Source organism: Parasteatoda tepidariorum, chromosome 3 (assembly GCF_043381705.1).
Source record: "Parasteatoda tepidariorum isolate YZ-2023 chromosome 3, CAS_Ptep_4.0, whole genome shotgun sequence".
NCBI lineage: Eukaryota > Metazoa > Arthropoda > Arachnida > Araneae > Theridiidae > Parasteatoda > Parasteatoda tepidariorum.
In genome coordinates this window covers 29406226-29434184 of record NC_092206.1, presented here as the reverse complement: position 1 = coordinate 29434184, position 27959 = coordinate 29406226, and the positions used below count along the sequence as shown (strand labels likewise).

The 27959-nt window shown below is 28.8% G+C and overlaps 1 protein-coding gene and 1 long non-coding RNA gene across 3 annotated transcripts in view; one reads left to right on the top strand and one right to left on the bottom strand.

Annotated features, from left to right (window-relative positions):
- The window catches only part of LOC107449800 (uncharacterized), a 60588-nt gene extending 52223 nt beyond the window's left edge, over window positions 1–8365 (bottom strand). The window contains exon 1 of the long non-coding RNA XR_011636371.1: window positions 8061–8365. This is a non-coding gene — a long non-coding RNA (uncharacterized lncRNA). The remainder of the gene's footprint in view (window positions 1–8060) is intronic.
- A 1284-nt stretch (window positions 8366–9649) lies between these two features.
- The window catches only part of LOC107439301 (protein obstructor-E), a 32390-nt gene continuing 14080 nt past the window's right edge, over window positions 9650–27959 (top strand). For both annotated transcript variants that reach the window (XR_011636369.1, XM_016051857.3), the window contains exon 1: window positions 9650–9893. Coding sequence is in view for 1 of the 2 variants with exons in the window: in XM_016051857.3 (XP_015907343.1) it covers window positions 9833–9893 (61 nt within the window). In the remaining variant the exon portion in view is untranslated. The remainder of the gene's footprint in view (window positions 9894–27959) is intronic.

The window sequence follows — 27959 nt, the reverse complement described above, 5'->3', positions numbered from 1 at the left end:
GTGCTTCCGATAAATCTACCCGATCTATTCAGCGATGAAATAACATAAATTTACAAGAAATACCTGCGTACACATATTTACAAAAGCAACCATTTTATTTTCGTAGAACACATCTAGCACAACATTCTTTCTGCTGCCACTCACACTTTTCATATATACACAGGCTAAAAAATCGTTTTAGTTAATATTTATTATATTAAATGAATGACGTCATTTTATGAGAGTGACGTAACAGTAAGATCAAAAAGGGAAAATCATGGATTTGGCTCATCAAACAGCTTGAAGAGCCTGAGTAAGTAAGTATAAGGGCAATACCATCACGATAGATTTACATCTTTAAGATATAAAAAAGTCATTATTTCGTAAAAAAAAACACAATTAAATAAATAAAAATAATTAAATAAATAAATAAAATCATATAAATATATTTATTATTATGAAAAATGTTCATTAAATAATTATAGTTTAAAAGATGCCGCCCTGTCCTAACAGAAAAACAGTAATTACCTATTTTATTTACACTAGGAGGCGCAATACCTTACACGCTCGGCTCACCAACTCCCGTGGTTGCTTCTTATTCATCTTTGTTTATTTTTCCTAAAAGTTCATATTTTTTTTCAAAGGTAACAAAGGGCACTTTGCTCATAAGATATACAATTATTATAAATTTGAGTAAGAACATTTTGCTAAAATGCTAATCGTAACAAAATGAACTATTACTTGGAGTTGAAAAATAATCAATTGCACTCGAAAAAAGAAGCATTTAAACTAAGGAATACAAAATTTCTTACATAATGCGAAGTAATAAATAAAAAGTGATTTTACATGTTAACAATATATTACGATAACCTTATATTATATGACAGTTCAGATTGGAAATGGTTTATATCTCTTTTGAGTTGAGTTTTTAAAATTTCGATATAAATATTAAGATTTATGTATGGCATTATCTAATATTTATTTCTTCTTTTTTTGTTGCTGTCGACATCAAATCAAGCGCGACCTAATAAAATAAGGTTCCTAGAGATCTAAACTTTTCTTCAATGATGGATAAATCGTCATCCTTCAGATAAAAAAAAAAAAAAAAAAAAAAAAAAAAAAAAAAAAAAAAAAAAAAAAAANAAAAAAAAAAAAAAAAAAGTGCTACTAAAGCACTAAAAATAAGCAATGACTTCTGAACAAATTGGAATTAAGAAAAAAACTTGTGTTATGTCAAACCGTAAAAATTTAACCGTTTTGTTGCATTTCAGCCAACACTCTATTTTTACTACAAGCGTAACAATCATTAATTTTCGTGCTAGTAATCAATTTTAAGTTGTTTTTCTTATTTCATTCATCGTAGTCCTTTTATTCTAGACTCCATCGCATTTTTAAGTTTTTAGGCAGCGAAACAAAATGTAACGTAAATTAATGGAATCCACTAATTTTAACCACCAATTAATTGGAACCCACTGTTAGCAGATGTCTAAAAGGGTTTTATGTTATTAACATACACGCATTGAGTTTTATAGAATTTTTTTTTCTATTTTAAATTTATGATTATAACATTTAGAATAATAAATAAATTTGCGGAATTTCATTCGTACAAGTGTAAGAAAAAAAAGTTTCTATTCCCTTTTTTTTTATTAAAAAAAAAGCTTTTTTTTTGAGAAAGGCTTCTTTTTTACAGAAACGATAATTTTAAGCGCACATTGTTGCGAGCAATAGTAATTAGTTTTTTAAAAGAAACTTATTTTAACATTAATTATATGTCTCTTTGTTTCTGCGCAGCTGAATTGGTTCATTATAACAGTAATATGTCATCTACCTTTCCAATGCCCATAAAAGCTTGTTTCTTTACAACCTTACATGAAAGTTGCCGATGTTCAGTGATTAAATGTAATTCGTCTATTTGTTCTTATAATAATGAGTGCTTTTTTTTTTACAACGAAGAGCTATTATTTAGTTTTGAAATATTAGTTGGGTCAATTCATAAGGATGTAATTAGATATCTTAATATAAATGACATATTAAGAGTTATTTTTAGATGAACGAGTATCTTTAAGCAAGCATAGATGTAAGAGCAATCAATGATTAATCTTAGTCTGTAGATAATCGGTGTTCCTGATTATCGGACACCTTTTATATTTGTTATTTTACTTCAAATCATAAATTTCTCTATTTGATAAAATTTGAATGAAACTAAATTTTAATGTTTACTCGACAGTTTAATTCTTTACAGCAACAGGTTAGCAGTTTTAAAACAACAGGTTACAGCTTTACGGTAAAGAAAAAAAAATCAAAAATGTTTTAATTTCAACCTAATATTAATAGACAAAAAAATGAACATTATAGTAAGTTCTTCAAAAGGTACAGTAACAAGTTACAGCTTTTCAGTCAAAAATTACTCTTTAAAAATATTTTATACTTATAAATATTTTTCATTATAATTTAGAGAAGAGCTGTTATATATTTAGATAAAATAATAAGAGATAATTAGAGCATGAAATTCTTATAGCTTCGTATTAGTGCTGCTCTATGAGAATTATATTTTAATGCTCATAAATGGTACTTCTCTATATTGAATAAATAATGATTTTCTTTCACTACTGTAGTAACTAAATAACGTATTTGTGTCACAAAGCGTCAATTTCAACCTATTGTCAAGACAAAAAATGAATGTGTTAGCAAGTTCATCTAATCATCTAATCCAATAAGTGCCATGAAGAAAAAAAAATCACTTTTACTCGTAGCGATGTCCTGTTCACCTCTTGCTCAGTTAATTCGTTAGTCTTATGATTATTTGTATCTAATTTTGTAACTTGTCCCGAAACAGAGAATTGCGTAAAAAATAATTTAGTTTTTGCAATTTTGTTGATGTCTCCGAACTCCTGTTTCAGTAGGTAACAATATTTAGCATTTTAACATGGTAATTTTGAGCCCAACTCACAAGACAAAGGTACTATTGAGTTAAGTGTAGAGTTAAAATTGCTTCAGTGATTAATTTTTCTTATTGAGTTCCCACTAAACGATAAATTACTAAAAAATAAGTAAGTAACTGAATCGAAAGAGCGAATACATACAGTGGATTTGCTGCTTGACAAAGCAAAAAATAATAATTAAAAAAAAATAATAAAGCATCTTAATAACTTTAAATCTAATTGCTTTTTCATGCGCTAAGAATGGTTTGAATGAAGAGTCTAAATTTTTCTTTTCTTTTTACTTTATAGATGATATTTCGAGCCACAAAATCATTCACAACCACGTACTTTTCCTGAATAAACATTCTTTTTTCCATTGAGTTTGGATTTTTGACCCTCTAAATACAGGATAATCCGCTATCTGAAAAATAAGGTTCCAAAAGTTTAGTTTAGTAAGCCGTCAAAAGCTTTTAATGCTACTTTTAATTTTTGAGCATTTTGCCATATATATGGAACTATTTAAGAGAATTTTAAAATTTTTGAACTTAACAGTAAAACGTTACACCATAATCCTATCTAAAAATATTATTTTTTACATTTATTCATTATTTTTCATTGTTAAATTGTTATGTGATGTTATTTGTTATTATTTATTGTTAAAGGTCAAAAACTTTCTGAATTGTAAAGCACAGGAATATTTACATAATTTTAAGCAGAATGGACAAATTTAAATGTAATTGCTTAAGCAGTTATTGAGAAATGAACATTTAAAAATACAACTATTTTGCAGTTCCCTTGGAAACTACTTGGCCGATATCGTTTAAATTTTGTACTTTGATCGAAATATAAAATTATCAAGAAATTTCAGATTATTTTGAAGAAAATAATAAATATTTTTTTAAAAATTGTATTTTGATTTAAAAAAAACGAGTTTTATAATTGTGTGCAGAATCATTTATTTTTATTAGTTTAAATTGTTCCAGACATATGGCGAAATACGCAAAAAGTAATTGATCGGTCTCCTGCCTAAACTATGGGAATCATATTTTCTAGATTATGGCTACATTAGGCTAATATATATATATATATATATTTAATTTATCTAGATTATGGCTAATACTTTGAGTGTTAAAAATACAAGTACATTAAAAAGATGCATTTGCACGTTTTTTTGATACAAGGTTTACAGATAGTACGTTTCTCGTGTCTGATTTCGCAACTTAAAATATTTTTTGTATGAATTAATGAGTATATTTAAGGTTAGAGATTGCATCAATAACCTTATATTTCAGATTAAAAATTTTTTTAAGGTGTTTGATTTTTTATTTCGCGTACTACCATGTTTTAAATTAGTGATTTTCTGCACAAAAGGTTTTTGTTTTTAAATATTATCGATAATTACTAATTCAAATTTTCTACTATAACTTTTTGTTATATAAGCTTCCCCTGCACCATTCAAAATATTTTGTTTTTAATCACCGAATAAAAAGAACAAGCATCCAAAACTTTCTGGATAGTATGGCGTTTTTTTAACTGTTAACATTCGAATTAAATGTCGAATATTAAAATTCGAAAATTTCTCTCACTTCCCTTCTAAAATAGGAAATAAAACTATATATATCTTGTAAAAATATATTTATATTATCAAAATATTTAAACAAATTAATGTTGATCTGAGCACTAAACGACTAATTTAAGAAATCAAGAATATGCTATCAATTAAATTGATTACATTAAAAACAAATAACAAATAAATTATACCAAATGAATTACAAATAAAAAATTTTAATGTTAGATCATGCATGATAGTGACTAGCTTCGGTTCGTATTATCCAATACTTCACGCATTTAATTAGAATTCTTCAACTAATTCATAAAAACTGTTCCATTTCGCACACTTATTTGTTTCTATTATCTCTGCGCACACACTTTGGCCTTTAACTCAAGTACTATTCAGATGGTAATCTAAGTTGACATTGGCGAGCGTTATTACAATAAAATAAAAAAAAGGAAAAAAAAGTGCGGAAGAGAAAGTTTTTTTTTCCAATGTTACTTATACATTCTTCCTCCTCAATCAGTTCGTGGGTAGGTAACAACAAAGACAAGGTACACGATCCTCAAGGCTGTAAGGTCGTGGGATAGAGACCATCCTCAATCAACTTCAAAAAGAATTCCGTCAAAGAATTGCCAAAACGAAGGTACTAAATCAGTGGGAAAAATGAGGTAACGATTAATGGAGAACACCCTATTCCACAGAAATGAGACCGCGTTCTTCTATTTCCTTTGCTAAATGAGTTAATTGCACTTTCTGCCTAATGATATTTTGGATGGAATTTTTTTTTTTACTCTTTATTTTAAATGATCCTTTAATGTAAGGTTTCTGATACAATTTAAAAGCTTTTAGTCGAGTAAAAAAAATCTTAATGGCGATCTGTCGAATCTTTTCAATTTTCTTGCAAAAATATACGAGCAATTACTTATTTTACCTGAATATCAAAGTGAATAGATCTGTTTCATCAGCGTAGGGGTTAGTTAGAATTTGAATAAAATTGTCAAAATATCGCAAAATTTCTTATTAAAAAACTTACAGTTTGAGTATGGAATTGATGCAAAATTGAAAAGAATGAAACATTATTTTATATAATAAGTTATTTCACGAATGTAGGTATTAAATTTAGTTTTGATTTAGATAGTATAATTTTATTTTAAAATTAATAGTCATAGAATAATGAACACATTTACTACAAAATGGAATTAAGTATGCTTTAAATAAAGAGTTTTTTTAAATTTTAATTCACGGAAGAGATTTGGATATTTTTAAATATTTGGATATTTTTTATTGGAACTTAGATTCTTAGCTCTGGAACAGAGAATTGTCGAAAGTTTTGTTGAATCAATTAGTTTGAATACATAAATAAATAAATGGAATACATGAATACATAAATGGAATTTATGTATTTAGCATAGTTTGAACATAAATGGAATTTGCGATTGCTAATAAGTGTTGATATTATATCATTTCCTTGTTAAAAATAACCAATAAGTATAAAACTATTTCTGCAAAAACAAGTTTCATTAAAATGTATACGTATACGTCCTAAAAATTCATAAAAACCCGACTTTTAACGAAACAGGGAAAGGATGTTGATGAATGCATAGATTCTTCCATTATAGAACTACATTCCTACACCGACGATAAAACAACATAATTATACTATATTGTTTAAAGAACACAAACAACTCTACAATAATTTAGTTCTTTTTAAAATCACTTTATCAATTTACATGCATATTATTAATGAGAAAGACCGCTTTGCTTAATTTTCGGTAATTTAAACAGTTCTATACACGATGGCAAAATTAAGTTTTAAGGGTGACACACGCAAAATCTATTTTCATTTTCATAACTTTTATGCTGTCAATGTTCTATGTAGTTTCGGTGAGGAGAGCTACTCTTTTCTATGTATAAAACTCATTTTATTTTTTATTGTTTAAGTATGTTTGATCCTATGTTGGAGACTAAAATTGCTAATTAAAGCTAAATAATGATTAGTGTTGTAATTGTTTTCTGCTTGATAAGCCTATAAGCATGCGATTGTCTTATAAAGGATTTTCTGTCAAAATTTTGAAGTCAGGTTTGAATTAAATTCTAGAGTACATTTTTTGCAATAGCGTGAAGGTTAGTCGCGTTGGGTCAAGGGATAAAGCGTTCGTCTCCCAATGAGGTAACCAGGGTTCGAAGTTTAGCTGTGGCTGGCTGATACGAATTCTGTTCCCGGTTTGCACCGACCATAATATCCTCAGTGGTAGATGGATCCAAGATTATAATCCTCTTGCAGTTGGGCTAACCACGGGAGGTTTCCATGGTTTTCCTTTCTATGTAACGCTAATGCGAGTTGCTCCATCAAAAATATTCAACCGTTCAAGTTCTACACTGTGAACGAAATTTCACAGAATTTTCTTTACAACGGGCAAGTTTCTAACTATGTAGGTAAGTTACCAATATTAAGATTGGAAAAAGCAATGTTTGCATGCAGAATGCACTTGTTTTCTACGACCAAAGATGAGTTGGATGCAACTCTCAAATAATCCAAGCTCCAAATAATTTATTAACATATTATTGTGTAAAATATACTTTACAAAGAATGATGAGTGCAAGCCATGTAATCTGAATAATTATACGTAAATCTGAATACAAAATAACTTCATTAGGAATTTGATTTAATTTATAATTAGATTACCAATTATAATTATTTATTCATTTTGTACATTACATTACTTTTGGAATAAATTATGTAAAAAAAAGATTTTGTAGTTTTTGAGTGTACTAAAATTGCAAGTCTTCGCGGTGATTATCATAATAACTTATTTAAAAATTGTTTTGCATAGAAATTGGAACATTTTATGAAAAAAATCTTTTCTTAAATCTATACATATGATATAATATAAAATATAGAAGCAATATATTCGGTTTTGACGTTTTAGATATGCAGAAAATAAAATTACAGATTAAACAAGATTTGAAAGTGTTATACTGGTGACAATGTTACTGCGTAAATACGAGTTGAACAATGAAAGTACCTACAAAGATTTTAACTTAATCGGTTGACAAGAAACCAAGTATATTATACTAAGAACTAATTTTATAATTCCTTTAAATTTAGGTATTATAATTTAAAAAGTCAAATTACAATTTAGTTACTTTTTTATTAAATGTATAAACTCTGGTTTTATATTTCACCGTTATTGAATGTCAATTCAAATTTCTCTCTGAATATTTGTTACATTTATCTTCAAGAGCATAAAAAATTAGGTTATGCAACTAATTTCTGTAAGCAATTACAGAAATTAAATTATTACCTTGTCAGTTGTACTTGTTCCAAACCATTTTTTTACCGAAATAAATCATACCTTAATTCAAGATTTAAAGGGCATAAATAAGAAATAATTATTTCAATACAAAAAAGAAAAAGAAAAAATATTTAATTTGGTAAATTTTTTTCTTTCTTGAAATCGTAAACTGATACGATAAATTTCAACAAAATGTAGTAGCTATTAGATAACTCTAGCTAAATTCATAAAAATTATATTGAATCTTTAACGTACAATGAATAATTAAAAAATAATTTAAAGATATAATGTAAACATTTATTTGATTACCTACGAATTAATATCTTAAATGTTTCTTGAAACTGCAGCAAAATATCGGCTATAGGATTTCTTTACCACAATGATTTTCCTATAAGTTTTCGTCACTGCTGTATTTCTGCTAAACTTCGTATCAAGTAAGCTTGGCCATCTCGATATTTTTATTAAAGAAAAACGTAGCTCCATATTGTCACTTTCTCATATTTATCACAATTCAATTGCAACTAAAAAGTTCGTTTTTTGATTATGTTATGTAAGAAACAAATAAATTTAAAAATAGAACACAAAATTTCGCAGTTAGATAAACTAGCAGTAAACGGTAATTTCTCGTGGGCAAACGATTTTTTTTTTGTTTATTTACAGACAAAATGGTTTAAACATAATCGAAAAATGCATTGAAGAATAATTTATATGATAATATTAAATTAAACTTATTTTATTTATGATAAAATATGAATATAATTTGTATTGCAATAAAACTGCAAGAGAATTCTAACCGAAATAAGTTTTTAGAAATGAAAATAATTGGGTATAATATTAAAAAAACACAACTACTTCCACTTAGTAGGAATAACATTTACCATGACGCAATGCTAAATTCTATGCCACTATCCACATAAATGCCACTATCCACATAAATCAATTATTAATGAAAAATCGAATATCAATTACTTTTCTTTATAATGCAATAAAATCTGGCGAGCAGCTATTTAAACGATTAAACACTTCGTTTGTTTATTTGTGGCTTGAAGTTAGGCTCGCAGAAAATGGCGTTCATGGGTTAAATTTGGTAGGAATAACACAACCTGTGACGTAGGCTATAGTATACCCAATTATCCTGAGAAATTTTTTGAAATGCAAACGATAATATATAGTGAATACTCATTTTGTTAGAGTAGAAAAATGGTTATATTATTTCTCTTTTCTGTACTGTAAACTATGTTCGCTTTCAAATCAATCGTAATTTCAAATGACTTTTATTTTCTCATGATCAACAAAGTATTTTGGTGTATCATACTTATTAACAATCATTTAATCGTTATCATTGAGGCGCAAACTATAAATTTAAAAATTAAATTTAGAAACTCTAAAGTAAATCAAAACTTTTTCTACTCCAAAATATTTCATGCATTATTATTCTAATTAAATTATCGTAAGTAGCTTTTGCTGACTTTTATTTTCTTATGAACAATAAAATATTTTGGCGTATCATGCTCATTAGCTACCACTTTACATTTTATATAGTAAGTAGAATTATATTGAGTATATTAAAAAAATGCAAACAGCAAATTAAATTCGCAAAACATTTTCGTCTCGAATAGTAAAAAAAATATTTCATTTATTATTATTATTATTCATTTATTATTCCAATTAAATTATACGCAATGGTCAAAGCTAATAAATCAATGCTGATTTTCAAATCCTCCTTTAGAACAAAATAGGTCACTCTTATAATAAACTGCTTCTAAATTCAAACACAGCTATGCAAAGCGTATTTTATTCGCCATTTTTTAAGCTAATAAAAAATGGCGGAAGGAACACTCTCTAATTAGATTTCAGGCAACTTATCCACCTGTCTTATTACAAAATATACCGTTTTCATGTCCACATTTGGCGCATCTGCGAAGTGACCCTTTAACATTACCTCCGACCTTACAAACCAGTCTTCTTCACTTGTTCGAAAGAAAAACTTTAACTTTCTTAGACGAAGTTTCATCTTCCGACATCATTATCGATTCGACTTGAATACAAAGAGGATCCCTTTGCCGCTTATTCGAAAAAGAATGAATTTGGCGGTGACTACTGGTGTTTTGTTCTTGGTTATAATTTCTTTTGCCTCACCTGGTAAGTGTTATTTATTGTTCTTCTGCTCTTTTTACAGAAAAACAGGGCAAATCGTAAATCGATTTTAAATTTTGATGAGAGAATCGACTTTAGAATTTTGTGTTAAATTGGTATTATTATAATTGAAAAGCTAAGTGTTATAAAATAATTAGTGATATTTTAAAGCATTCAAAAATTTATGGGTTTACAATTAAGTCATGATGTTAAATACAAGTAAAACAATGTTTTGATCTGAAACAATGCAATGGCGAACATAGGTGTTTAGATATCCGGAGAAAATTCGTCAGTTAGGTCCCCTGAGAAGAGAAATACAATCACTGCTAGAAATAATAATAATAAAAATTTCTGAATCCCATTTCATATACGTAGAAATTATTCTACGTTAAATGATTTATGACTTATTATTCTTATATATTTTTCGTTGATGCTGAGGATATTTAAATTGTAATGTTCTAATTTCCTGTTTAAATTTGTTTGAAAATCATATTTTATACTTTGTAAAATAGTTTACTTCAGCCAAGTATTTTCCTGTTAAAACAATTAAATTTAATAATAAAAATAGTTATGGTTTTAAAGTTTTTGTGTCATTAATCAACAGTAGGATGTCCCACCCCCTTGGATGGATGCTTAGGGCCTTAGATCCTTCGCCTCCTTCTTGGCATGCTACTGAACCCATATAGAACCATGAAATAGTCTTAAGCCAAGATAAGGCTATGTTATGGTTTTAAGAGATGTTAGAGCATGTAAGAGATTTAAGATCATGTCATGGATTTAAACAAGGCATGAGACATAAATTCATGATCTAAACATGAAACTATGTTGTGAGAGAAGACAGTAACGTATTTGATTTTTTTTTTTCAATTAAGCAATGTGTAATAAAAAAATATCCTTTATAAACGGCTATATGATAGTTTTATACTTTCTAAACAGGTTTTTCCTCAAATATATTAAATTATGATTTAAAATATTTTCCAATCAAGCTTGTTAATTGAGATATGAGGCGTTATTCCATAATATGAGGCGTTAGTTCCATAATGGTGTCTTTAATTCAGATCAGGGATTCTGCTTCTTCCATGTTCTATGGAGGATTATATGAATGCTATTTATTACTTAAATAACTAACTAATATTTTTTATGTCATTCCATTCATTGAAATTTGTTTTATTGGGCCTAATTACGAAATTTAAGTTTTGAGTTTTTATTTTATTAGAATTCTTTTTCAGTGTGAAGAGAGAACCCTTACATGCAAATTCTCTATATAATTTTTTATTTTATCAAAAGTAGGTTAGTATTAGTTGACAAATTCAAAAAATTATTGGATTAAAATATGAAGAAAAAGACATCTTTATATTTATATTTTGATGTATTTTATTATTTGATATAGTGACATTCTGAAAAACTGAACTGAAAGACCCATGAAAAAATTGCAAAATTTATATACAATAAATATTTTTTTTAAAAAGTAAGAAAAAATAAGAAATATAATTTTCAAAAGATAAAAAAAATTGTTTACACATAATATTTTTAGGCATTTTAACACAAAACGAAAGGAAACTATTTTGAAGGTCTTGACTAAGAGCCCAAAAAGAATGAAGTAGAAAACTCCTTAAGTTCTAGAAATCGGAATTATTCGTTTCTTATATCTCCGAAATAATTTTTTTCTTTTTGGATTTTAAACGTGTTTTTAATTTTTTTTTAAAATTTTTGACTCCGATTGCTTTTAAATTTATTACAATTATTATTCTTATAAATAAATAAAGCTATTTAACAGATAAATATTGGCCCAATCAAAATATTTCATAAAGAATAAACTATGATTTTCAAACAAGTTTAATAGTGAAGTTTTTGGTCAATTGAAATTAAAACTCCTTTGGAATAATATATTTTTTTAACATAGATGAATTTCCGCTTATAATTACATAAAAGTGCATCTTAAATATGCGTTTGGCTTTTTTTATTACTACATATCTTTTCAATAAATTTATATTTTTAAAATGAAATCGCTTATTTTCTATTTTACATCCTTCAGTAATTTCACGATACTTTTCAAGGGCATCCACACACCACTGCCATCTTATTGATGTTAATTTTCAATTTTCAGTGTGAATATACATAGAATTTTAAAAATTGTGTGGATTTATTATTTTATTTTCTGTGAGAGATAAGTATTTTCTGTATAAAAAAATTTACTCCTACTGAATGAGGCTTTTGGTTTTTCTAAAAATCGAAATTGACGAATAATACCGTAAGGATTAATGTTAAGATCTTTTTTAAAAATATTTTTGACAGTTATATCGCTAAATTAATTTTATGAAATACATTGTTTTTTCATATCTATATAATGTGTGGCGTCATACAAATAACTGAAACTAATTAATTCTCTGTGTTTTTAGAGATTAGGATAAAACAACGTAAAGAAGTGTTTAGTAAACAAAAACAAAAAGTAGGCCAATCCGCACTTTATAAACTAGAATCACAAAAAAATTTAAGATCATCAAAAATAACTTTTTTTGCATAGATACAAATAGCAGCATAACTGTTAAGAAATGTAGAGCTCAATAAGGTTGGTTTTAAATAACGGAACAAGTTATTTTTAAACGATATCGACGAAAAGTATTTTTAAAATTCGATTCGCCCAAAGATATCATAAAATACACATAAAAAACGCTGTACGGCCAAAATCTTACGTTATGGTATTTGTTGAGCTAAATTACTCATTCAAATTGCGTTGTTATCTTAAAGGGAAAAAACTCTTTTCGCAATAAATAACACGTTTTAGTTTCTGAAGTCAAAAAGTCCAAATTCTAGAAAACTATTATCTCCTAGAAATTGCCTTTTACTAGTTCTTTGCATTATAGCCGTCCTTGTTGCCAACAGTATTTTCCATATTGCATTCTAAAATAATTTTTTTTCTCCTCACATACGACAAAATATTTGTTCTGCAAAATTGGAAACAAATATTTCGAAATCCTTTATATCTACGACCTCGGGCATATTAAGTAGTTTTCTTTGGTAACTCATTATACGCTTTTCACAGGAAAACATCGTGATTTATGGATCGCCCAACTGCTTGGCCTCGTAATTGTTGTTAGTTCTGTAATTCAACATTGGTCTACACCTGCAATCACATAGAATTGTTTATTCTTGGCGGCGAGCAGTTTGTAAAATCATTAGCCTTTATAATTTGTTGACTAGAGGAACTTACGGTATTTCACGGTTTAAGACGCAGATTACTTACTAGTAGCTTTTTGAGAGAACTCTATACCACGGGAGAAACCATTCACAGTAAATTCTCTTTTCTTAAAAAGAAAAACACGATAAGATAACAATGACAAAAACACTAATTAAACTTATTATTTCTCAAGCGATAACTTATTTTTTTAGCTCAATGAGCTAATTTTGCTTCAATTTTAAAATTTCAAATACGTTTAACTTAGGTACTATTTTATATCATACAGCTACGGCTGATATGAAGGTAATTATAGTATATTCATTAATTTTTGCGTAAATTAATTGAAATTTAAAACATAATTCAATTAAAACTAAAAACATTATCCAATATAGTGAGCTTTCAGAAAAGGCTCCTCTGTAGCACGGTAAAACATCCATGCGCATTTTTTAACCATCAATTATACACAAAACTCAGAAGCTCTTTAAAAACTAAAGTTAAAATCATAGATCTTTTGAGAAGCTACGATTGACTACGTAACTTCGTTTAAAATAATATCTACCTGCTCATGCAATAATGTTTGCGAGTTTTTTTTATTGAGAGAAAATAAAAAAAATAGACACAAAACTTTATTGATCTATGGATAAACTTAAGTCCCTTAATTAAGCTGTGATTGCAAAAAAATTAAAAACTTCATAAATTTAATAAATTAGCATAAAATATTATCTATAATTGGGTATAATATAAAAAAAACACAACTACTTCCACTTAGTAGGAATAACATTTACCATGACGCAATGCTAAATTCTATGCCACTATCCACATAAATGCCACTATCTACATAAATCAATTATTAATCAAAAATCGAATATCAATTACTTTTCTTTATAATGCAATAAAATCTGGCGAGCAGCTATTTAAACGATCAAACACTTCGTTTGTTTATTTGTTACTTGAAGTTAGGCTCGCAGAAAATGCCGTTCATGGGTTAAATTTAGTAGGAATAACACAACCTGTGACGTAGGCTATAGTATACCCAATTGTATAAAACAACTGCATGCGCATTTTTTATACTATTTCAGTTGGAGTAGGAGTGTAAGGTTTCTGAAAATTTGGAGTTGGAGGTTGATGCTTTGAAGGCTAAATTCGCAAAGTTATGATCAATAGTTTAAATAAACCTCGGAAAAGGCATATTTTTTATTGAGTGAACATAAAAAATGAGTACAAGATTTCGCTGATTTATGGATACTATTAAGTCCCCAAACCAAATTGTAATTGTAAAATTTATGAAATTTTTTTCTTCTACTTTAAAGTTATAAGTAACTATAAATAAAGAAAAGGAAAGATTCCAAAACAATGGCAATTTCTCCACCTGATTTATTATTTCTATATTCAGTTCGGAAACTTCTACTTATTTTGAGCGAGAAATATTAACGATAACAGTAAAAGTCTATCTGACCTTTCTTTTTTATCACCATGACATAAGAAACGGAAATGTCATATCTTCTTTAAAATTCTTTGCTAACAATACAGTTTATGATAATATGGCAAGCTCAACAATATATCCGAGAGAATAAGAGCTTCTTAATGACATTAAAGTTACATTTATTAAGAGTAAATGTATGTTAACAACAGTCAGAGATTTTTTAAAAGATATCAAAGTCTATTCTTTCAAGCAAATAACAGAAATGAGATATGATAGCGATTATAATCAACAATCGAACATTATGCGAATACCGCATAGGATTTATTATATGACCTATAATCTCAGTTGCTAAATGACACGATGACGCACATCAAATATTCTATAATTGTTCATAATATACAATAAAACAGCAATTTTAAAAGATTTAATTTAGATTGATTGATAAAAAATGTAATTTAAAGACTTAATTTCGTTCTGCAAATCCCTTTTTTAAATTAGAGAAAATAATATTTTGTGCAGTTTTTGAATGACTTATTAAAGCGGTAGTTTCTATAAATGGATTTATTTTCTCGGAGACTGTAAGTGATTTTATTAGTCACTTAAAATGTCTTACCTATTTTCATAAATCGTACTGGAGATAGGTAGGTAGATATTTTATTTAAGTCTACATCGCTGCGCAAAGGGCTATTGTCGAAGCTCTGGGAAACATCCTAAGAGTGATCCGAAGACATGCCAGCCATCACAATTTTGATCCTCTGCAGAAGGAATCTCATTCGCGAGGTAACTTTCTCAATTTAGACATATATCTGAAGGGAAAGGAAATTTCCTCCAGATCCCTGTACCCACGGTACTGCACGGCGACCGACCACTTTGGGCGGATGGAGGTCAGTTATGAGTTTAAACCAATTTTCGTTCATATTTCAATGATTTGAAAATTTATTCCGTGAAAAAGTTGTACTATATTTATGTTTAAATTAATCGGATACTTTTTCTATAAGTTAAGACTTTGGTTTTAAAAAATCGCAGCTGAGAGGTTTTTAAAAAGCATTTAACTGTACTAATACGCTTTCGTTTTTATAGCTTTTTGGAGAATAGATCTATTATAGTTATGATCTATTCTCAAATATCAGGTTGCATATATATAGGGATAATATATATAATTTAACCCTTTCTTTACGATCTCCGTATTTTCTCGGCATTCGTGCGATGCGTATGTGTATCCGCGCTTTACTTAGCCGGTGTCAGCTTGATACCGTTAGATAACAGTCCCAATATGCTATAAACTATCACTGGCTAATATTTCATTGGATAATATTTCATATAAGACTAGTACCAATTAAAATACATTTTGAATCTGTTTAGTATGTTTTGTAAGTCGATAGTTGGATTTTTATTAATAATACTTTTTTTTAAAATTTTATTCCGGGGTTGAACAGCTGACCCAATTTTGAGTTTACGATAAGATTATCAATGTAGGTGATGTATCACGACTATGACTCCGTAGCCTTATAATTTTGAATCTACCTAAGAATGCATGGGAACTCCTGGATCAAGCATAGGATAAACTAGCCTTCGTGGAGGATTTTTTGATGGAACTAACCCGCATTTGCGTTACATGGAGAGAAAAACCACGAAAACCTTCCACGGTTAGCTCGACGGCAAGAGGATTCTAATCCCTGATCCGTCTAGTATTGAAGATATTTTACGTCAGCACTGTGGTCCATGCGAGTCTGGCGCAGAATTCGTATTGACCAGCCACAGCTGGGATTCGCACCTGAGTCACCTCATTTGGAGGCAAATGCTCAATCCTGTGAGCCACCGAAAATCTCCAAATGAATTGTTATATAATACTGAAATAAAAAAATTTGAACATCAAATTACAGACATGAATTATGTACACTTCGCTGGGCTGTGCGCCGTTTAGTGGCGTCATTTCAGAGAAGCTGATTGCGTAATGAAAAGGTGAAAAGGTTTAATGTATTTCGTAACGACCACTCTTGGTATAGATTTTCAGAGCTATTTTTTGATTAAATAATCACAAATGATCGCAATTAAAATTTTCAAATCAATCATGAAGAACGTGAAATCTTTAATTCTAACGAATCATTATCAAGGTTGATTATAAGAAATGAGAAAACCGATTTTTTTTTCTATAGAGGAACTGAAATGCTTCCGACCTTCTTTATGAACTGCTTATTAGTTTTTTAGGTTTTATCCTTATAAACAAACTGGGTTTATATGACTTAAATGTCTCCTTAGCTCTAATAGTTCTAGATACATCAGATTTTAATAATATCTTTGTTTTTACCTAACTTAAATATTATTTTGCGACATCTATCAACCTTAGTTGTTTTTCTTTTCTTTTTTTTCTATAAAATTTTTAAAAATATATATTAAGAGCAGTCATGACGTAATAACCTTAACGCTGGCGGTTATGACAACGTCTGAACTCTGCGCTTTTTATAAAGTATCTGCTTTTACGATTTTCTCTCCTACAAGCAAGTGAGAGAAAAAAGCTATTTCTACAAGTAGACATTTATTGTTAGATGTTGGATGCGAAGCGCATTGTCATCAATTTCCAAGCAATTTGCACGCCTTTTCTAAAAAAAGCTTTTTCGATTCGCTCTTAATGATTGTCTTCAAAATGTAAACATTCTGAAGAACACTTTTTGTCGTAAAATTCCATTAACAAATGCTTCTAAGTTCGGATATCATTCTTCAGAATGCACAGTAGCAAATGAAGATGTGAGCCCACACCCTTTATTTCACCTCTGACCTGAAATAAAGAAGTCTCCGCCTGTGTCTACAGATGCAAGTTGAGGTAAAAGCTCGGTATGACGATCCCAAACAGTAAACAAACCGAACTTTCTGGAATCGCATTATAACAGTGGGCGACCCCAATTTAACATATTTTTTTTTACTTACCTGGTAACCCTGATTCACAGAAATACTTTCATTAAAAATAAGGCCCATGGCGGTGAAAAAATTCTAATAATATGCACACAAAAAAGTCAACTTGTTTATATCTCAGTTGCGTAGGTGGATTGCATTTTTTAGATTTGAAATTTTAAATTAAGTTGCCAAGCGAGTAAGAAAAAAAAAAAGTCTTATCAAGCGTTGTTTTAATTGAGTTGAAAGCATAGTTATTGCACCATATTTTAAAACATCTAATAACATTAAAAACAATTAATCTCAAAATAATATTAAAACTAATTAATCTCAAGATCCGTGTCAAATCCTTTTAATTTAGTTAAAAGCTTGAGAATTTCACTTGTCTGTCACAATGAAAAATAACGTTTCCAGAAAACGCCATTTCAAATTAGATAAGACTTCTTTAACTAGTATGTAGGCTAAAACAAAAATCTCTTTACCCAGCATTAACTCACACTTGCAAAAAATTCGGTTCAACGTAACCAGAATACCTGTTTCTTGAACCATAATATCGTGCTAGTTTTCTGCAACTTTAATAAGATTTTAAATTGAACCTCGTGCTCTCGCTTAAAACGAACCAGATCTTTTGGAGCTCGCTCCAAACTGTTCCGATGATGCCGTTTGAAAACAAATAAAAATCGGTTTAAATCGGTTTTCGTTGCAAGGAAAGAGTGGAGACATTCTTCCCTTTTCTCTTTGTTATAAATCAGGGGTTTCCAACTTACATGAGGCCGGGGGCCACAATTAAACACACAAATCAAATGGCGGGCCGCAACTTTATCAAAATTTTATGTAGGACTCTTTAATGTTTGAAGGAACATTAAATATTACTGTCAGTCTTTTACCAAGTTGTACAAAACAAAAGTATTGAATTACAAATTAAAATAAGAAGAAGATTTTTAAAAATATTTAGTTGTTATTTATAATATTTAAAAAAATATTAAAAAAATATTAAATAAATAATAAAAATTTGGGCTACAATAACTGTAATGTGCGCCAATGTATTAAACAATTAATGTGCAACAGATATTTAATTGTTAAGATGTAAAATTTTAAAATGTTTGGTATTAAAACTTACATAGTAGCCCACAAAATATTCAATAAGAAAATTGAGGCTTGTCTGCTGCAACCATCAGTAAATAGATATTTACATTTTAAATTTACAAATGTGCGTGCAAATATTTTCGTCCAAAATGAGTGGTTTCAAAAAGTTAAATCGGAGAATATCTTCGAGAAAATTTCTGATACGCACATGCTAAATTATATTCACAAAATACAAAAAATTGAAATAAAAGAGCAACATACACGATTATTTTTGTATTTGAATAAATATTTCCATGGATGCAAAACCTGAGAAATAATTTTCTTTGCACCGTTGGTATGTTAAATTTCACAGAAACGAAGAGATTAGGTTTTTATTAACGAGAAAAGTATTTTAAACTCATATAGATTTTTTACGAAAATTGTCCGCAAAAAAATAACAACTAATATATTTTAGTTCGCGGGCCACAAAAAAAGGCTCCGCGGGCCGGATGCGGCCCCCGGGCCGCCAGTTGGAAACCCCTGTTATAAATAAACGATTATTTGTAGAATTCATATGCTTTGACTGCAAACTTATCATTTTAATACAAAATATTTTTCAACGCTGCAATGACATTATTGCCATTATTCTTCTGCCACTTTTTTTTAATCAAAATAAAAGCTCATGTAAAATATACATTTAGAAAATAAGAACTTGATTGCTGAATTTAGAGTAATACGATAAAACACATTCAGTAGGAATGTCCCCATAGTTTGTAAAAATCGTTATTTGTATTTCATTATTCCTTGAGATTTCAACTTTTTTATTATAAATAAATTTTCTGTAAGAAATATTTAAAATATTGGTTAAAAATTATTATTAAATAAAGAATAATAGCATCAAGTGAAAATGATGAAATGACTCAAACGAAAAATCAATAGTTAAATGATTTACTACCGTTAAACGATAAACTTCTCAAGAGTAAAGATAATTTGGAGGAGCTGGTTTCAAAAGTTCCGTGTCGTGGAACTGGCCCATAGTATTAAGTAATCTAGTTTAAGAATTTTAATTTGCAAAACGCTTACCAAAATTTTAAAGAAGAGTCCTGATGGTTCAGGGGATGGAGGACTCGCCTCCCAATGAGGTGCCCTTGGTAAGAATGTAGCTATGGCGGGTCGATACGAGATCCGAACCCAGTGGCACCGACCGAGCTGCGTAAAATTTCCTCAGTGGTAGACGGATTATGTGTTAGAGTCCTCTTTCTGTCAGACTAACCGTGGGAGGCTTTCGTGGCTTCTCTCTCCATGTAACGTAAATGTGGGTTAGTTTCATCAAATGTCTTTCATGATTTCTTCCAATATTTGATCCAAGAGTTTTCTTGTCCTCTGGATTGGGTTCAAAATTACAAGGTAGCCTTAAATTCCAAATTTGGGTCGTTTGTGCAGTGGCTGTTATAAAATAAAATTTAAAAAAATTTCAGACAGTGAACTGTTTAAGAAACGTTCCTAAATCTGCATGCATACTACAAAACTATTTATAAATAAAAATGCGGTTCATGAAAATCCCATAGTTGTTCTCCTTGCACCAAAATGCAATGATATACTTAGCAGAAAACTCCATTTGTAAAAAGAAAAGAAAAAATGAACTCATTAAAATATTTGAATGTTAGCGTTTCACGGGATTTAGAGATCTGATCATGTAATATGTTTTCACAGAATCATTTAAATTACACATATTAAAAATAGTACACAAGAAAATTTCACAATATTTGGTTTTTGCTATTTCATGGAATCTGCAGATATTATCACGCAATATCTTTTCAATAACCATTTAAATTACTCATAAAAATTACAATCACACTGATAAATTAGTTTTCTGCAAAATACAAGGAAGTATTTAAACCATAAAGGCAAAAATTTATCGCCATAAAATCGGAAGCGGCACAGGAAACATAAAAAGTACACTACTATACATTCCATTTACACTTTAATGATACCCGGGAGATTTTTTTTATAACAGGCAATACATCTACTTTTAAATACACACCATGTCATTCAAGTCACTAATCATAAACGAGGAAAATATGCTATTACCTTTATTATATTCTCTTTGGAGGTAATTTCGTATGGATAGTTTTTTTTAGGAGTGAAATTTCATCAGGCCGGACCTCCCCGAATATTGCTGTTGTTTCAAAGGTGTATTACTATGATGGAAATTGCTGAAATTTTGCAACAGAGAGTTATGAGAAAGGAAACTTCCTTTATTAAATTAAACTTTCTCTTAAAATAATTGATACGTTGAGATTAGGAGGAGATAAAAACAATTCATCATTTAATTTAAAAATCGACAGTTTGTTATAGAATAGATGTGATAACTAGCTGTTACGGTAATATGTAAGTTTTGATTCCAGAACATTCGGCCTAGCTAAGATTAGTGTGGAATGAAAGTAAGGTTTAATCCCACTAGATGCTTGGCTACACTCAGTCTAACTTTTTGTGAAGAGTTACGATATTACCATCAAACGGTGAGAGAAACTATTTTTGACTCTATAACAAACTATACTTTGGATTTTAATTACTGAAAGGTAAGGGCACAAAGATCTGTGCTCAAGAGCAAACAGTACGCACTCTTCGTCATTGCATGCGTTGCGATGGCGACCGTTGATGTTTAATAATCTTTCAGAATTTTTCTTCTTCTTTAAGTTCATTATGCATTGATATTTTTGGTGAGTTTCTTGAATTGTGAAGCCTGAGGGAGATCTTACAAATATTATTGAAATTGTCAATGACGAGAAGCTCAGGCCTTGAACGATGTTTTCTTTGGTTAATTAAGAATCATAAATTTAGTCTACAAGCCGGAAGCGACTTTATAGATCCTAATCTCACGTCATTAGTGTTTAAATTCAAAGTAATAAAATAAACGAATTGAAAAAATATGAGGGTGATGTTTAGCCAAATTCGTATTTACCTACGAAAGGTAAATCTCTTGAGGAGATACTGCGAATTTTGGATACATCACTCAAACAAAAATGTTTTATTACACTTCAGCTAGACGAATCACAATTTCTTGTATAGAAAACAATGACAGAAAAAAAAATCTTGTATTTTTTATGAGTTATGTAATAAAATTGCTGTTTAAATTTAAGCAACTGAGTGAGTGTAACAAAAAAACTACATACTTTTAACTTTTTTTCTTTCTCCATTGGTTCAACAAAAACTATTACATGTTTACTACTTGAAAAACCACGTTATTGATACTACTTGTCATTTTCTTTTTTTAAATTCATGTTTGAAAATCGTGCCTAACATTTCGCCTGGAGATATAAGCTACTATCCTGTCGTTCCACTATTATTTTAAATCTTATTTTACTTGAGGACATGAAATAAGTAAACATAAACTCATAAAATTCTTACGCTACCAGTTAAACAAGAAGACCCCGGAACGTCATTATAGAAAAAAAAATCATCTTATTTTATTAAGTAACAAATGTGCATTAAAAAAAGTTTAATTCGCTAACCTTGTAATTTTAAATCCCAAACAAAAGACAAGGTGGTTCAGAATTAAGCATTGGGATACGCTTGCTTTTATTCATTACTTTTTGAGAAAACTGAGGGGATAGGGATAAGTACGAAAAATTGTCTCAGTTGTTTCCAGAAGATTTGAAAAATCTAATGTGGTCATGCGCACCAATTACTGTGACTGGGTTTAACCGAAAACAGTTTTACGAATCAACAACGCATCATCAGGATTACACTTCAATCGTTTCAATGGGAAAATATTTCTTATTTATGCAGATTACATGGTAATTAATTGGAGTTAATGTGATGTATTCAAAGTAATGGCACTAATAAAAGACACTTGATTAAAAACTTCATCCGCTTCAAATATTTACCAATTGAAAATAACAGTTACAAGTGCTCAAAAACAGACGCCCATTTTCAATGCTTCCCAGACGTCAGGGTTTGAAACATGTCAACTGTTATTTCCAATTTGTATATTTTTGAAGCGAATGAAGTTTTTAATCAATGTAATATCTTACAGTTCTTGGGATTATTTATTTAATGAGAGACACGTTAGTAACCGGAATTTGGGAACAGCCTAAGTCAATTGAGCAACGAATTATATATTTTTTAATAACTTAAAACTGTCATGGCTCATTGCAATATGACTAAAATGTGTTAGTCTACTTAGAAAACACACGAAATATTTCCAATTTACCTGGAGTATTGCAAAATGAAAGCAGCAGTTAGCTAAGAGCAGGGTTTTTCAATCAGCCTTCGGCATATGCATTAATATTTTCATATGCTCGTGTAAATTAATGTTTTTTTTTAATATGTAATTTTTGCTTGACTTTGTAACTTTTGTTATGAAACACTTAATATATTGATCGATTCGTGATATCTTGATGTTCAATATTTATTGATAAATGATTATAATAGGGTATTCAGTTAATATTTGTCAATATTTCAAACAGTTGATAAGTAGCATAGCTACCTCTACAATGATTCAATTGGTGATATCCATTCGTCGAATTTTATCCCAGATAAAATTCTGGTGGGAAAGTATTGTAGCGTAGCTACTACTACAATTATGCAAATATAATTCACTGGGATATAAAAACATGTTAACTCAGTTTTGCACCGAAGGAACCTTTAGATAGATGATGGTAGACATTGGCCGAAACCTATTAACCCCCGCAAATAATTGTAATATGTTTATTGTAAAAATGAAATATTCCAGATTATAAAGTTCAAGAGATTATTATGCTTATTTCAGTCCAATATATAAATTAAAAAGTGCATTTATCATTATTATAGTTCTCTTTTACGAGTATTTGGGCAGACTAAAAATAGAGTATAATAAAATAAAAAAAATTAGATTTAGCAGAATTTTGGGAACATGGACAACGTGAATAAAAAACTCAGAATCTCCTAAGAAAAATTTTGCTAACGCTACTACGCCATATAAAGATTTTATTTCTTTACCGTATTGTTAAAACTTGCTTCTTGATTGCATTTGAAGAAGCTCCCTTAAGGAATTGTAGTCTGGCAAGGAAAGCGGGAAACTGTTTCTGATAAGGCCATCTTCAAAAAAAATAAAAGTCAAGAAAAAAAGGTTTAACTTCAAGGTCTAAGCAGTCTATCACCGTATCTTCTTTACACGTTATCGTCTATTCTGACAAGAAAAACTGGTTTACATATATATTTTTTTTATGCAGATTAGCACCCCTTGGTGTTGAAAATGGGTAATTTTTTAACGACCTCAACCTATGGAAAGAAAGGTAGTAGCATTGACAGAAAGTTGAATGTTAATAGAAAGTTCAAAATAGATGCATCATATTGATCTAGAATTATACTTTTATCAGTGTAAAAATTCACCTTTTTTTCACTATTTGGAGTAAAGTTATTTATTTTTTTACATCATTTGCATCATTCATGAGATCAAAATTTTTTTAAATTCAAATAGTTTAGAAAAGACTCTGAAAAGTCAAATTTTTATAATGGGAAAGTTTCACCTGATATAGTGGTACAAGGAAACTTTATTTTTGCTATTGTCTTTAATCTTTTTCGAACATTGAACGTGAATTTTTCATACCTGTTAAGTTGATCCGTTAAGTTTGCTTACTCAAAAAATTAAATTAAAATTAAAAAAAATGTACATTTTTTCTTTTATTTAAAGTTTTAACCTTCAAATATTTTGTCATGTTTTATACAAGCAATTTTAAATAAACACGCTAATGCTATTTAATTAAACAAGAAAAATAAGTGGTAATTATAAACAAAAGTAGTTACAGGGTGAGGAGTGATTGTTACTAAAATTATACAATGTATAAGAGGTAGTTATTGATAAATGTTTATTACGGATAAGCGGTAATTATTAATAAGGTTAGATATAAGTTAAATCATAATAAATTATGAAGTTGAATAACAGATTAGTTACGAGTATTAATAAGAATTTTTAAAATAAACAAGTTCAAATTAGGACTCAAATTCTAACCTTAAATCCTACATTATCTTTATAACAGTAACGTTCCGTCAACTGATGATTTATATAAAGATTTTAAGTTGATGAAACGAATATAATTTCATATATTTCCGTCAAATTGTCAAATAAATTAATTCAAATGATTCCTACAAGATAAATAACGCAATCAAAATCATTTAGAAATAATTGTACTCGAACTTTCCCTTGTCAAATAGAATGGACAAACCGCTGCTTGATTTCTATATGTCACGCCTAATATTCGCGCTTGAAATCTCTATCTGTCAAAATTATCTTTTGCGAAGAACGAGATGGAATACACGTTTGAAGATAGCCGCTATTAATCGAAGTTATATCGTTGTCGACCTATCGACCCTGACAATTCGAAATGGGTCGAGAGATCTTCGCCTTCTGGCTCTAGGTCGATGAGCAAGCTTTATAGAATCCGCAGGCAATCTTTGGAAAGTGAACGGTTCTTCGAATAGGCATTAGTATTAATCATCACCGTGGGTTTTCTTGATGAGTTATTATTTTCTGTATGAAATATGTAATTAATTAGACAACCTTGCTTGCGTTAAAAAACTGATACGAATGAAATCACTATGAATTGTTGAATATGTAATCATATATTGAAATTATGAATTATAAATTCAAGAATTGTACTGTATAATTTAAGCTTAATTGAAATCATAATTGTATGAGTCAAATTCCATTAGAATTTTTAAAAAAATATTGTTTAATAAATTTATTGTGAATTTCATGAAGTTATTATCTGAATTTGATGATAATTAAATTATAAACTTTTCTCAAATAACAACATTATTTTGCTTACACTTGTACAACCAACAAAGTGAAAATACTAAACCACCATGCATGAATTTTCAGAATTACTTTACTTCTATTTATTTGCTTATTTAATCGTTCGATTCAGAATTTTGACCCCCAAAATATGTGAAAAGAACCCACATTTTCGAAAATACAACCCTGACATTTTGTCAGAAGTTGAAGATCCTAATCATATTTTTAAATTTTTATTTCTCAAAAATACTTAACTGATTAATTTCAGCATTTTGAATTTGCCATGGCAGCGTTTTAAATAATGTAAAATTTTTTATGCCGTAACATTGAAAAAAATTTTATAAGTGAAAAAAAAATCATATATTTAATATGCATCATCTCCTCTTTTAGTGAAAGTTCTAAAAATGCATAATAAACTCACCATTTTTTTTCACTTACATTATTTTTTCATAAACATAAATTTGACAAGAGTCATTTTTTGACCCTCTTTTAAAAAGCTTCATTCACATATTAAATATTTGGTTAATAATATATCTTTTTTCCTTTTAGGTCTGACTTAAAAATAAACTTTCGCTATGTCTAGGGGAAAAAAATTAAATTTATTAATCAATTAATTTGTATTCAGTTATCATTTTAGTAAATACCACTGAAAATACGAGATTAAATGTCATACGTAGTGCGAATTATTAGCTTCATCTACCAAGTGTACACTGTTTAAAGACAATCATATATTTAACAAAATAATCATAATATTTATCACTGGAAAGGAAAAGACGATCTCAACTTAAAATATTAGATACGAAACAAATTGTTACAAAATTTTCGGTTTTGCCCACTAGCGTGTTTTTTAAACATTTAATCGTAAGTTTGTGTGTGCATAACCTACAAAGGGCAACTCGTTGTGTTGTCAGATGGATTAACCCCGAATCGCTTACAAAAGAAAATTCGAAAGTAATAGTTTTCTAACTTCGTCTTCAGGTCGCCAAGGATAATAGCTGTCAACAATTCTAAAGTTCTTGCGAAACTGCTGTCGTCTGCGGAAATTGAAAGAGCGAAATTAGTTCCTTTATGTTATCTTGTTGAGATGTGTTAAAAGTAAATACATTTATAACAGCGGGGGTGGCAACGCTGTATTGGTTTATTTTTTTTTCCCCTTCGTAATCTTTTAAACCCGCAAAAAGGTTTCAAAGTGTTCCGCCTACGATAAGCGAAACTTAAACATCGTGGAACGTCTTTAACTTGCATTCATTAAAACAATGAATTTAAAAATTTTGTTATTTCCGTCATAAATTGATATTTTTAGTTTGGTTTTAAGTAATAATAGTTTCAAGTAATTTAATAAACAGTAATTTTTGCAGCAGTAAATCGCACGCATACGAATCTATTATAATTTACGTTTTTATTTAAAAATCTTCTTTTAAAGGATAAATATATAATCTAAGTTTCTTTTGATGAAAGTTATAACATTATACTGTGATTCGATTTTTAACTTTAATTTTAAGACCTTATCTAGATAATAATTTTTATAACAATTCCGTATCAATTACGTATGTAATTCATTGAATATTCATTTATATAATGTTCACTGGCAAAATTAGAAGTATGATAATTATTTACTTTACTTAGGCAGTGTATGCAATGACTAATACTCTTTAGGTAAAGTATAAAATATGACTATCACTAACTTATCTATGAGAAAACCTAACATAGAAAATGTGAAATATTTTTTCTCCGATTTCTTTTTCTTTCAAGAAATATCACTGAGTTGACAACATAAGAAAAATTAAACTTTATTTATTCAATAAATCACTTTTATAATAAAACACGAATTTCATAAAAAAATTATTTGAAAATTAAAAAAAAAATAACATGAAAAAACATTAATACTTATTAAAGAAAGCAAATTAAAATATGAACCTACTTGCTGCACTAAGAAATTAAGTTCAATTAATATTGTTAAAACATAGTCATACGATAAGTACAAAATAAAAAGTTTTTTATGTTTTCCCGGTCGATTTAAAGTATTTTATATCAAGACCGATTTGCAACTTTTCTGATAGCATACATTAAATAAAATTTTTACACCCATAAAATAAAGCTTATCAACACATAATTTATGCACGTTAAATAAAATTTTAAGTTTTACTCGAATATTTGCTCATGTTTCAATGAAATTGTACAAGTTTTTATTTTGAAGCGAAATAATCTAATGAGACTTTTGATCAATTCAGCTCTTTTACTAATAATCGCTCGGTTTATTTATTATCATTTTAAGACGCACTGATATACACGAAAGAATTAATACTTTCTCAATCGTCATGCTCTATTTTTTTTAATAATAGCTCACAAAAAATAAAATAAAGTAAAATTAAAAAATTTAGAAATAATCTTAATTAATCAGATATTTATTGTTTTTAACTTGATAAGAATGCCCTTTATTTTATTCAACTCGAAAAATAGGAAGACATATTTAATTGATATTGATGTAATATTATAAGCATGTGGTAGTAGTTATTTCCATTTCCTGTAATACTGCAGGGGATTTATAGGATAATTCAGAGCTATTATTCAGAAATGTTTGTGCAGTCAGGAACGTGATAATTGGCAAGAATAATATCATACGTAAAGAATCTATCACAACTCATTTCTGTATTCATCCCGTGGCCATTTTATTCACCAGATCTATCCCCTATTGATCTTCTGTGGAATTACATGAAAACACTAGAGTTGCTGGCATAA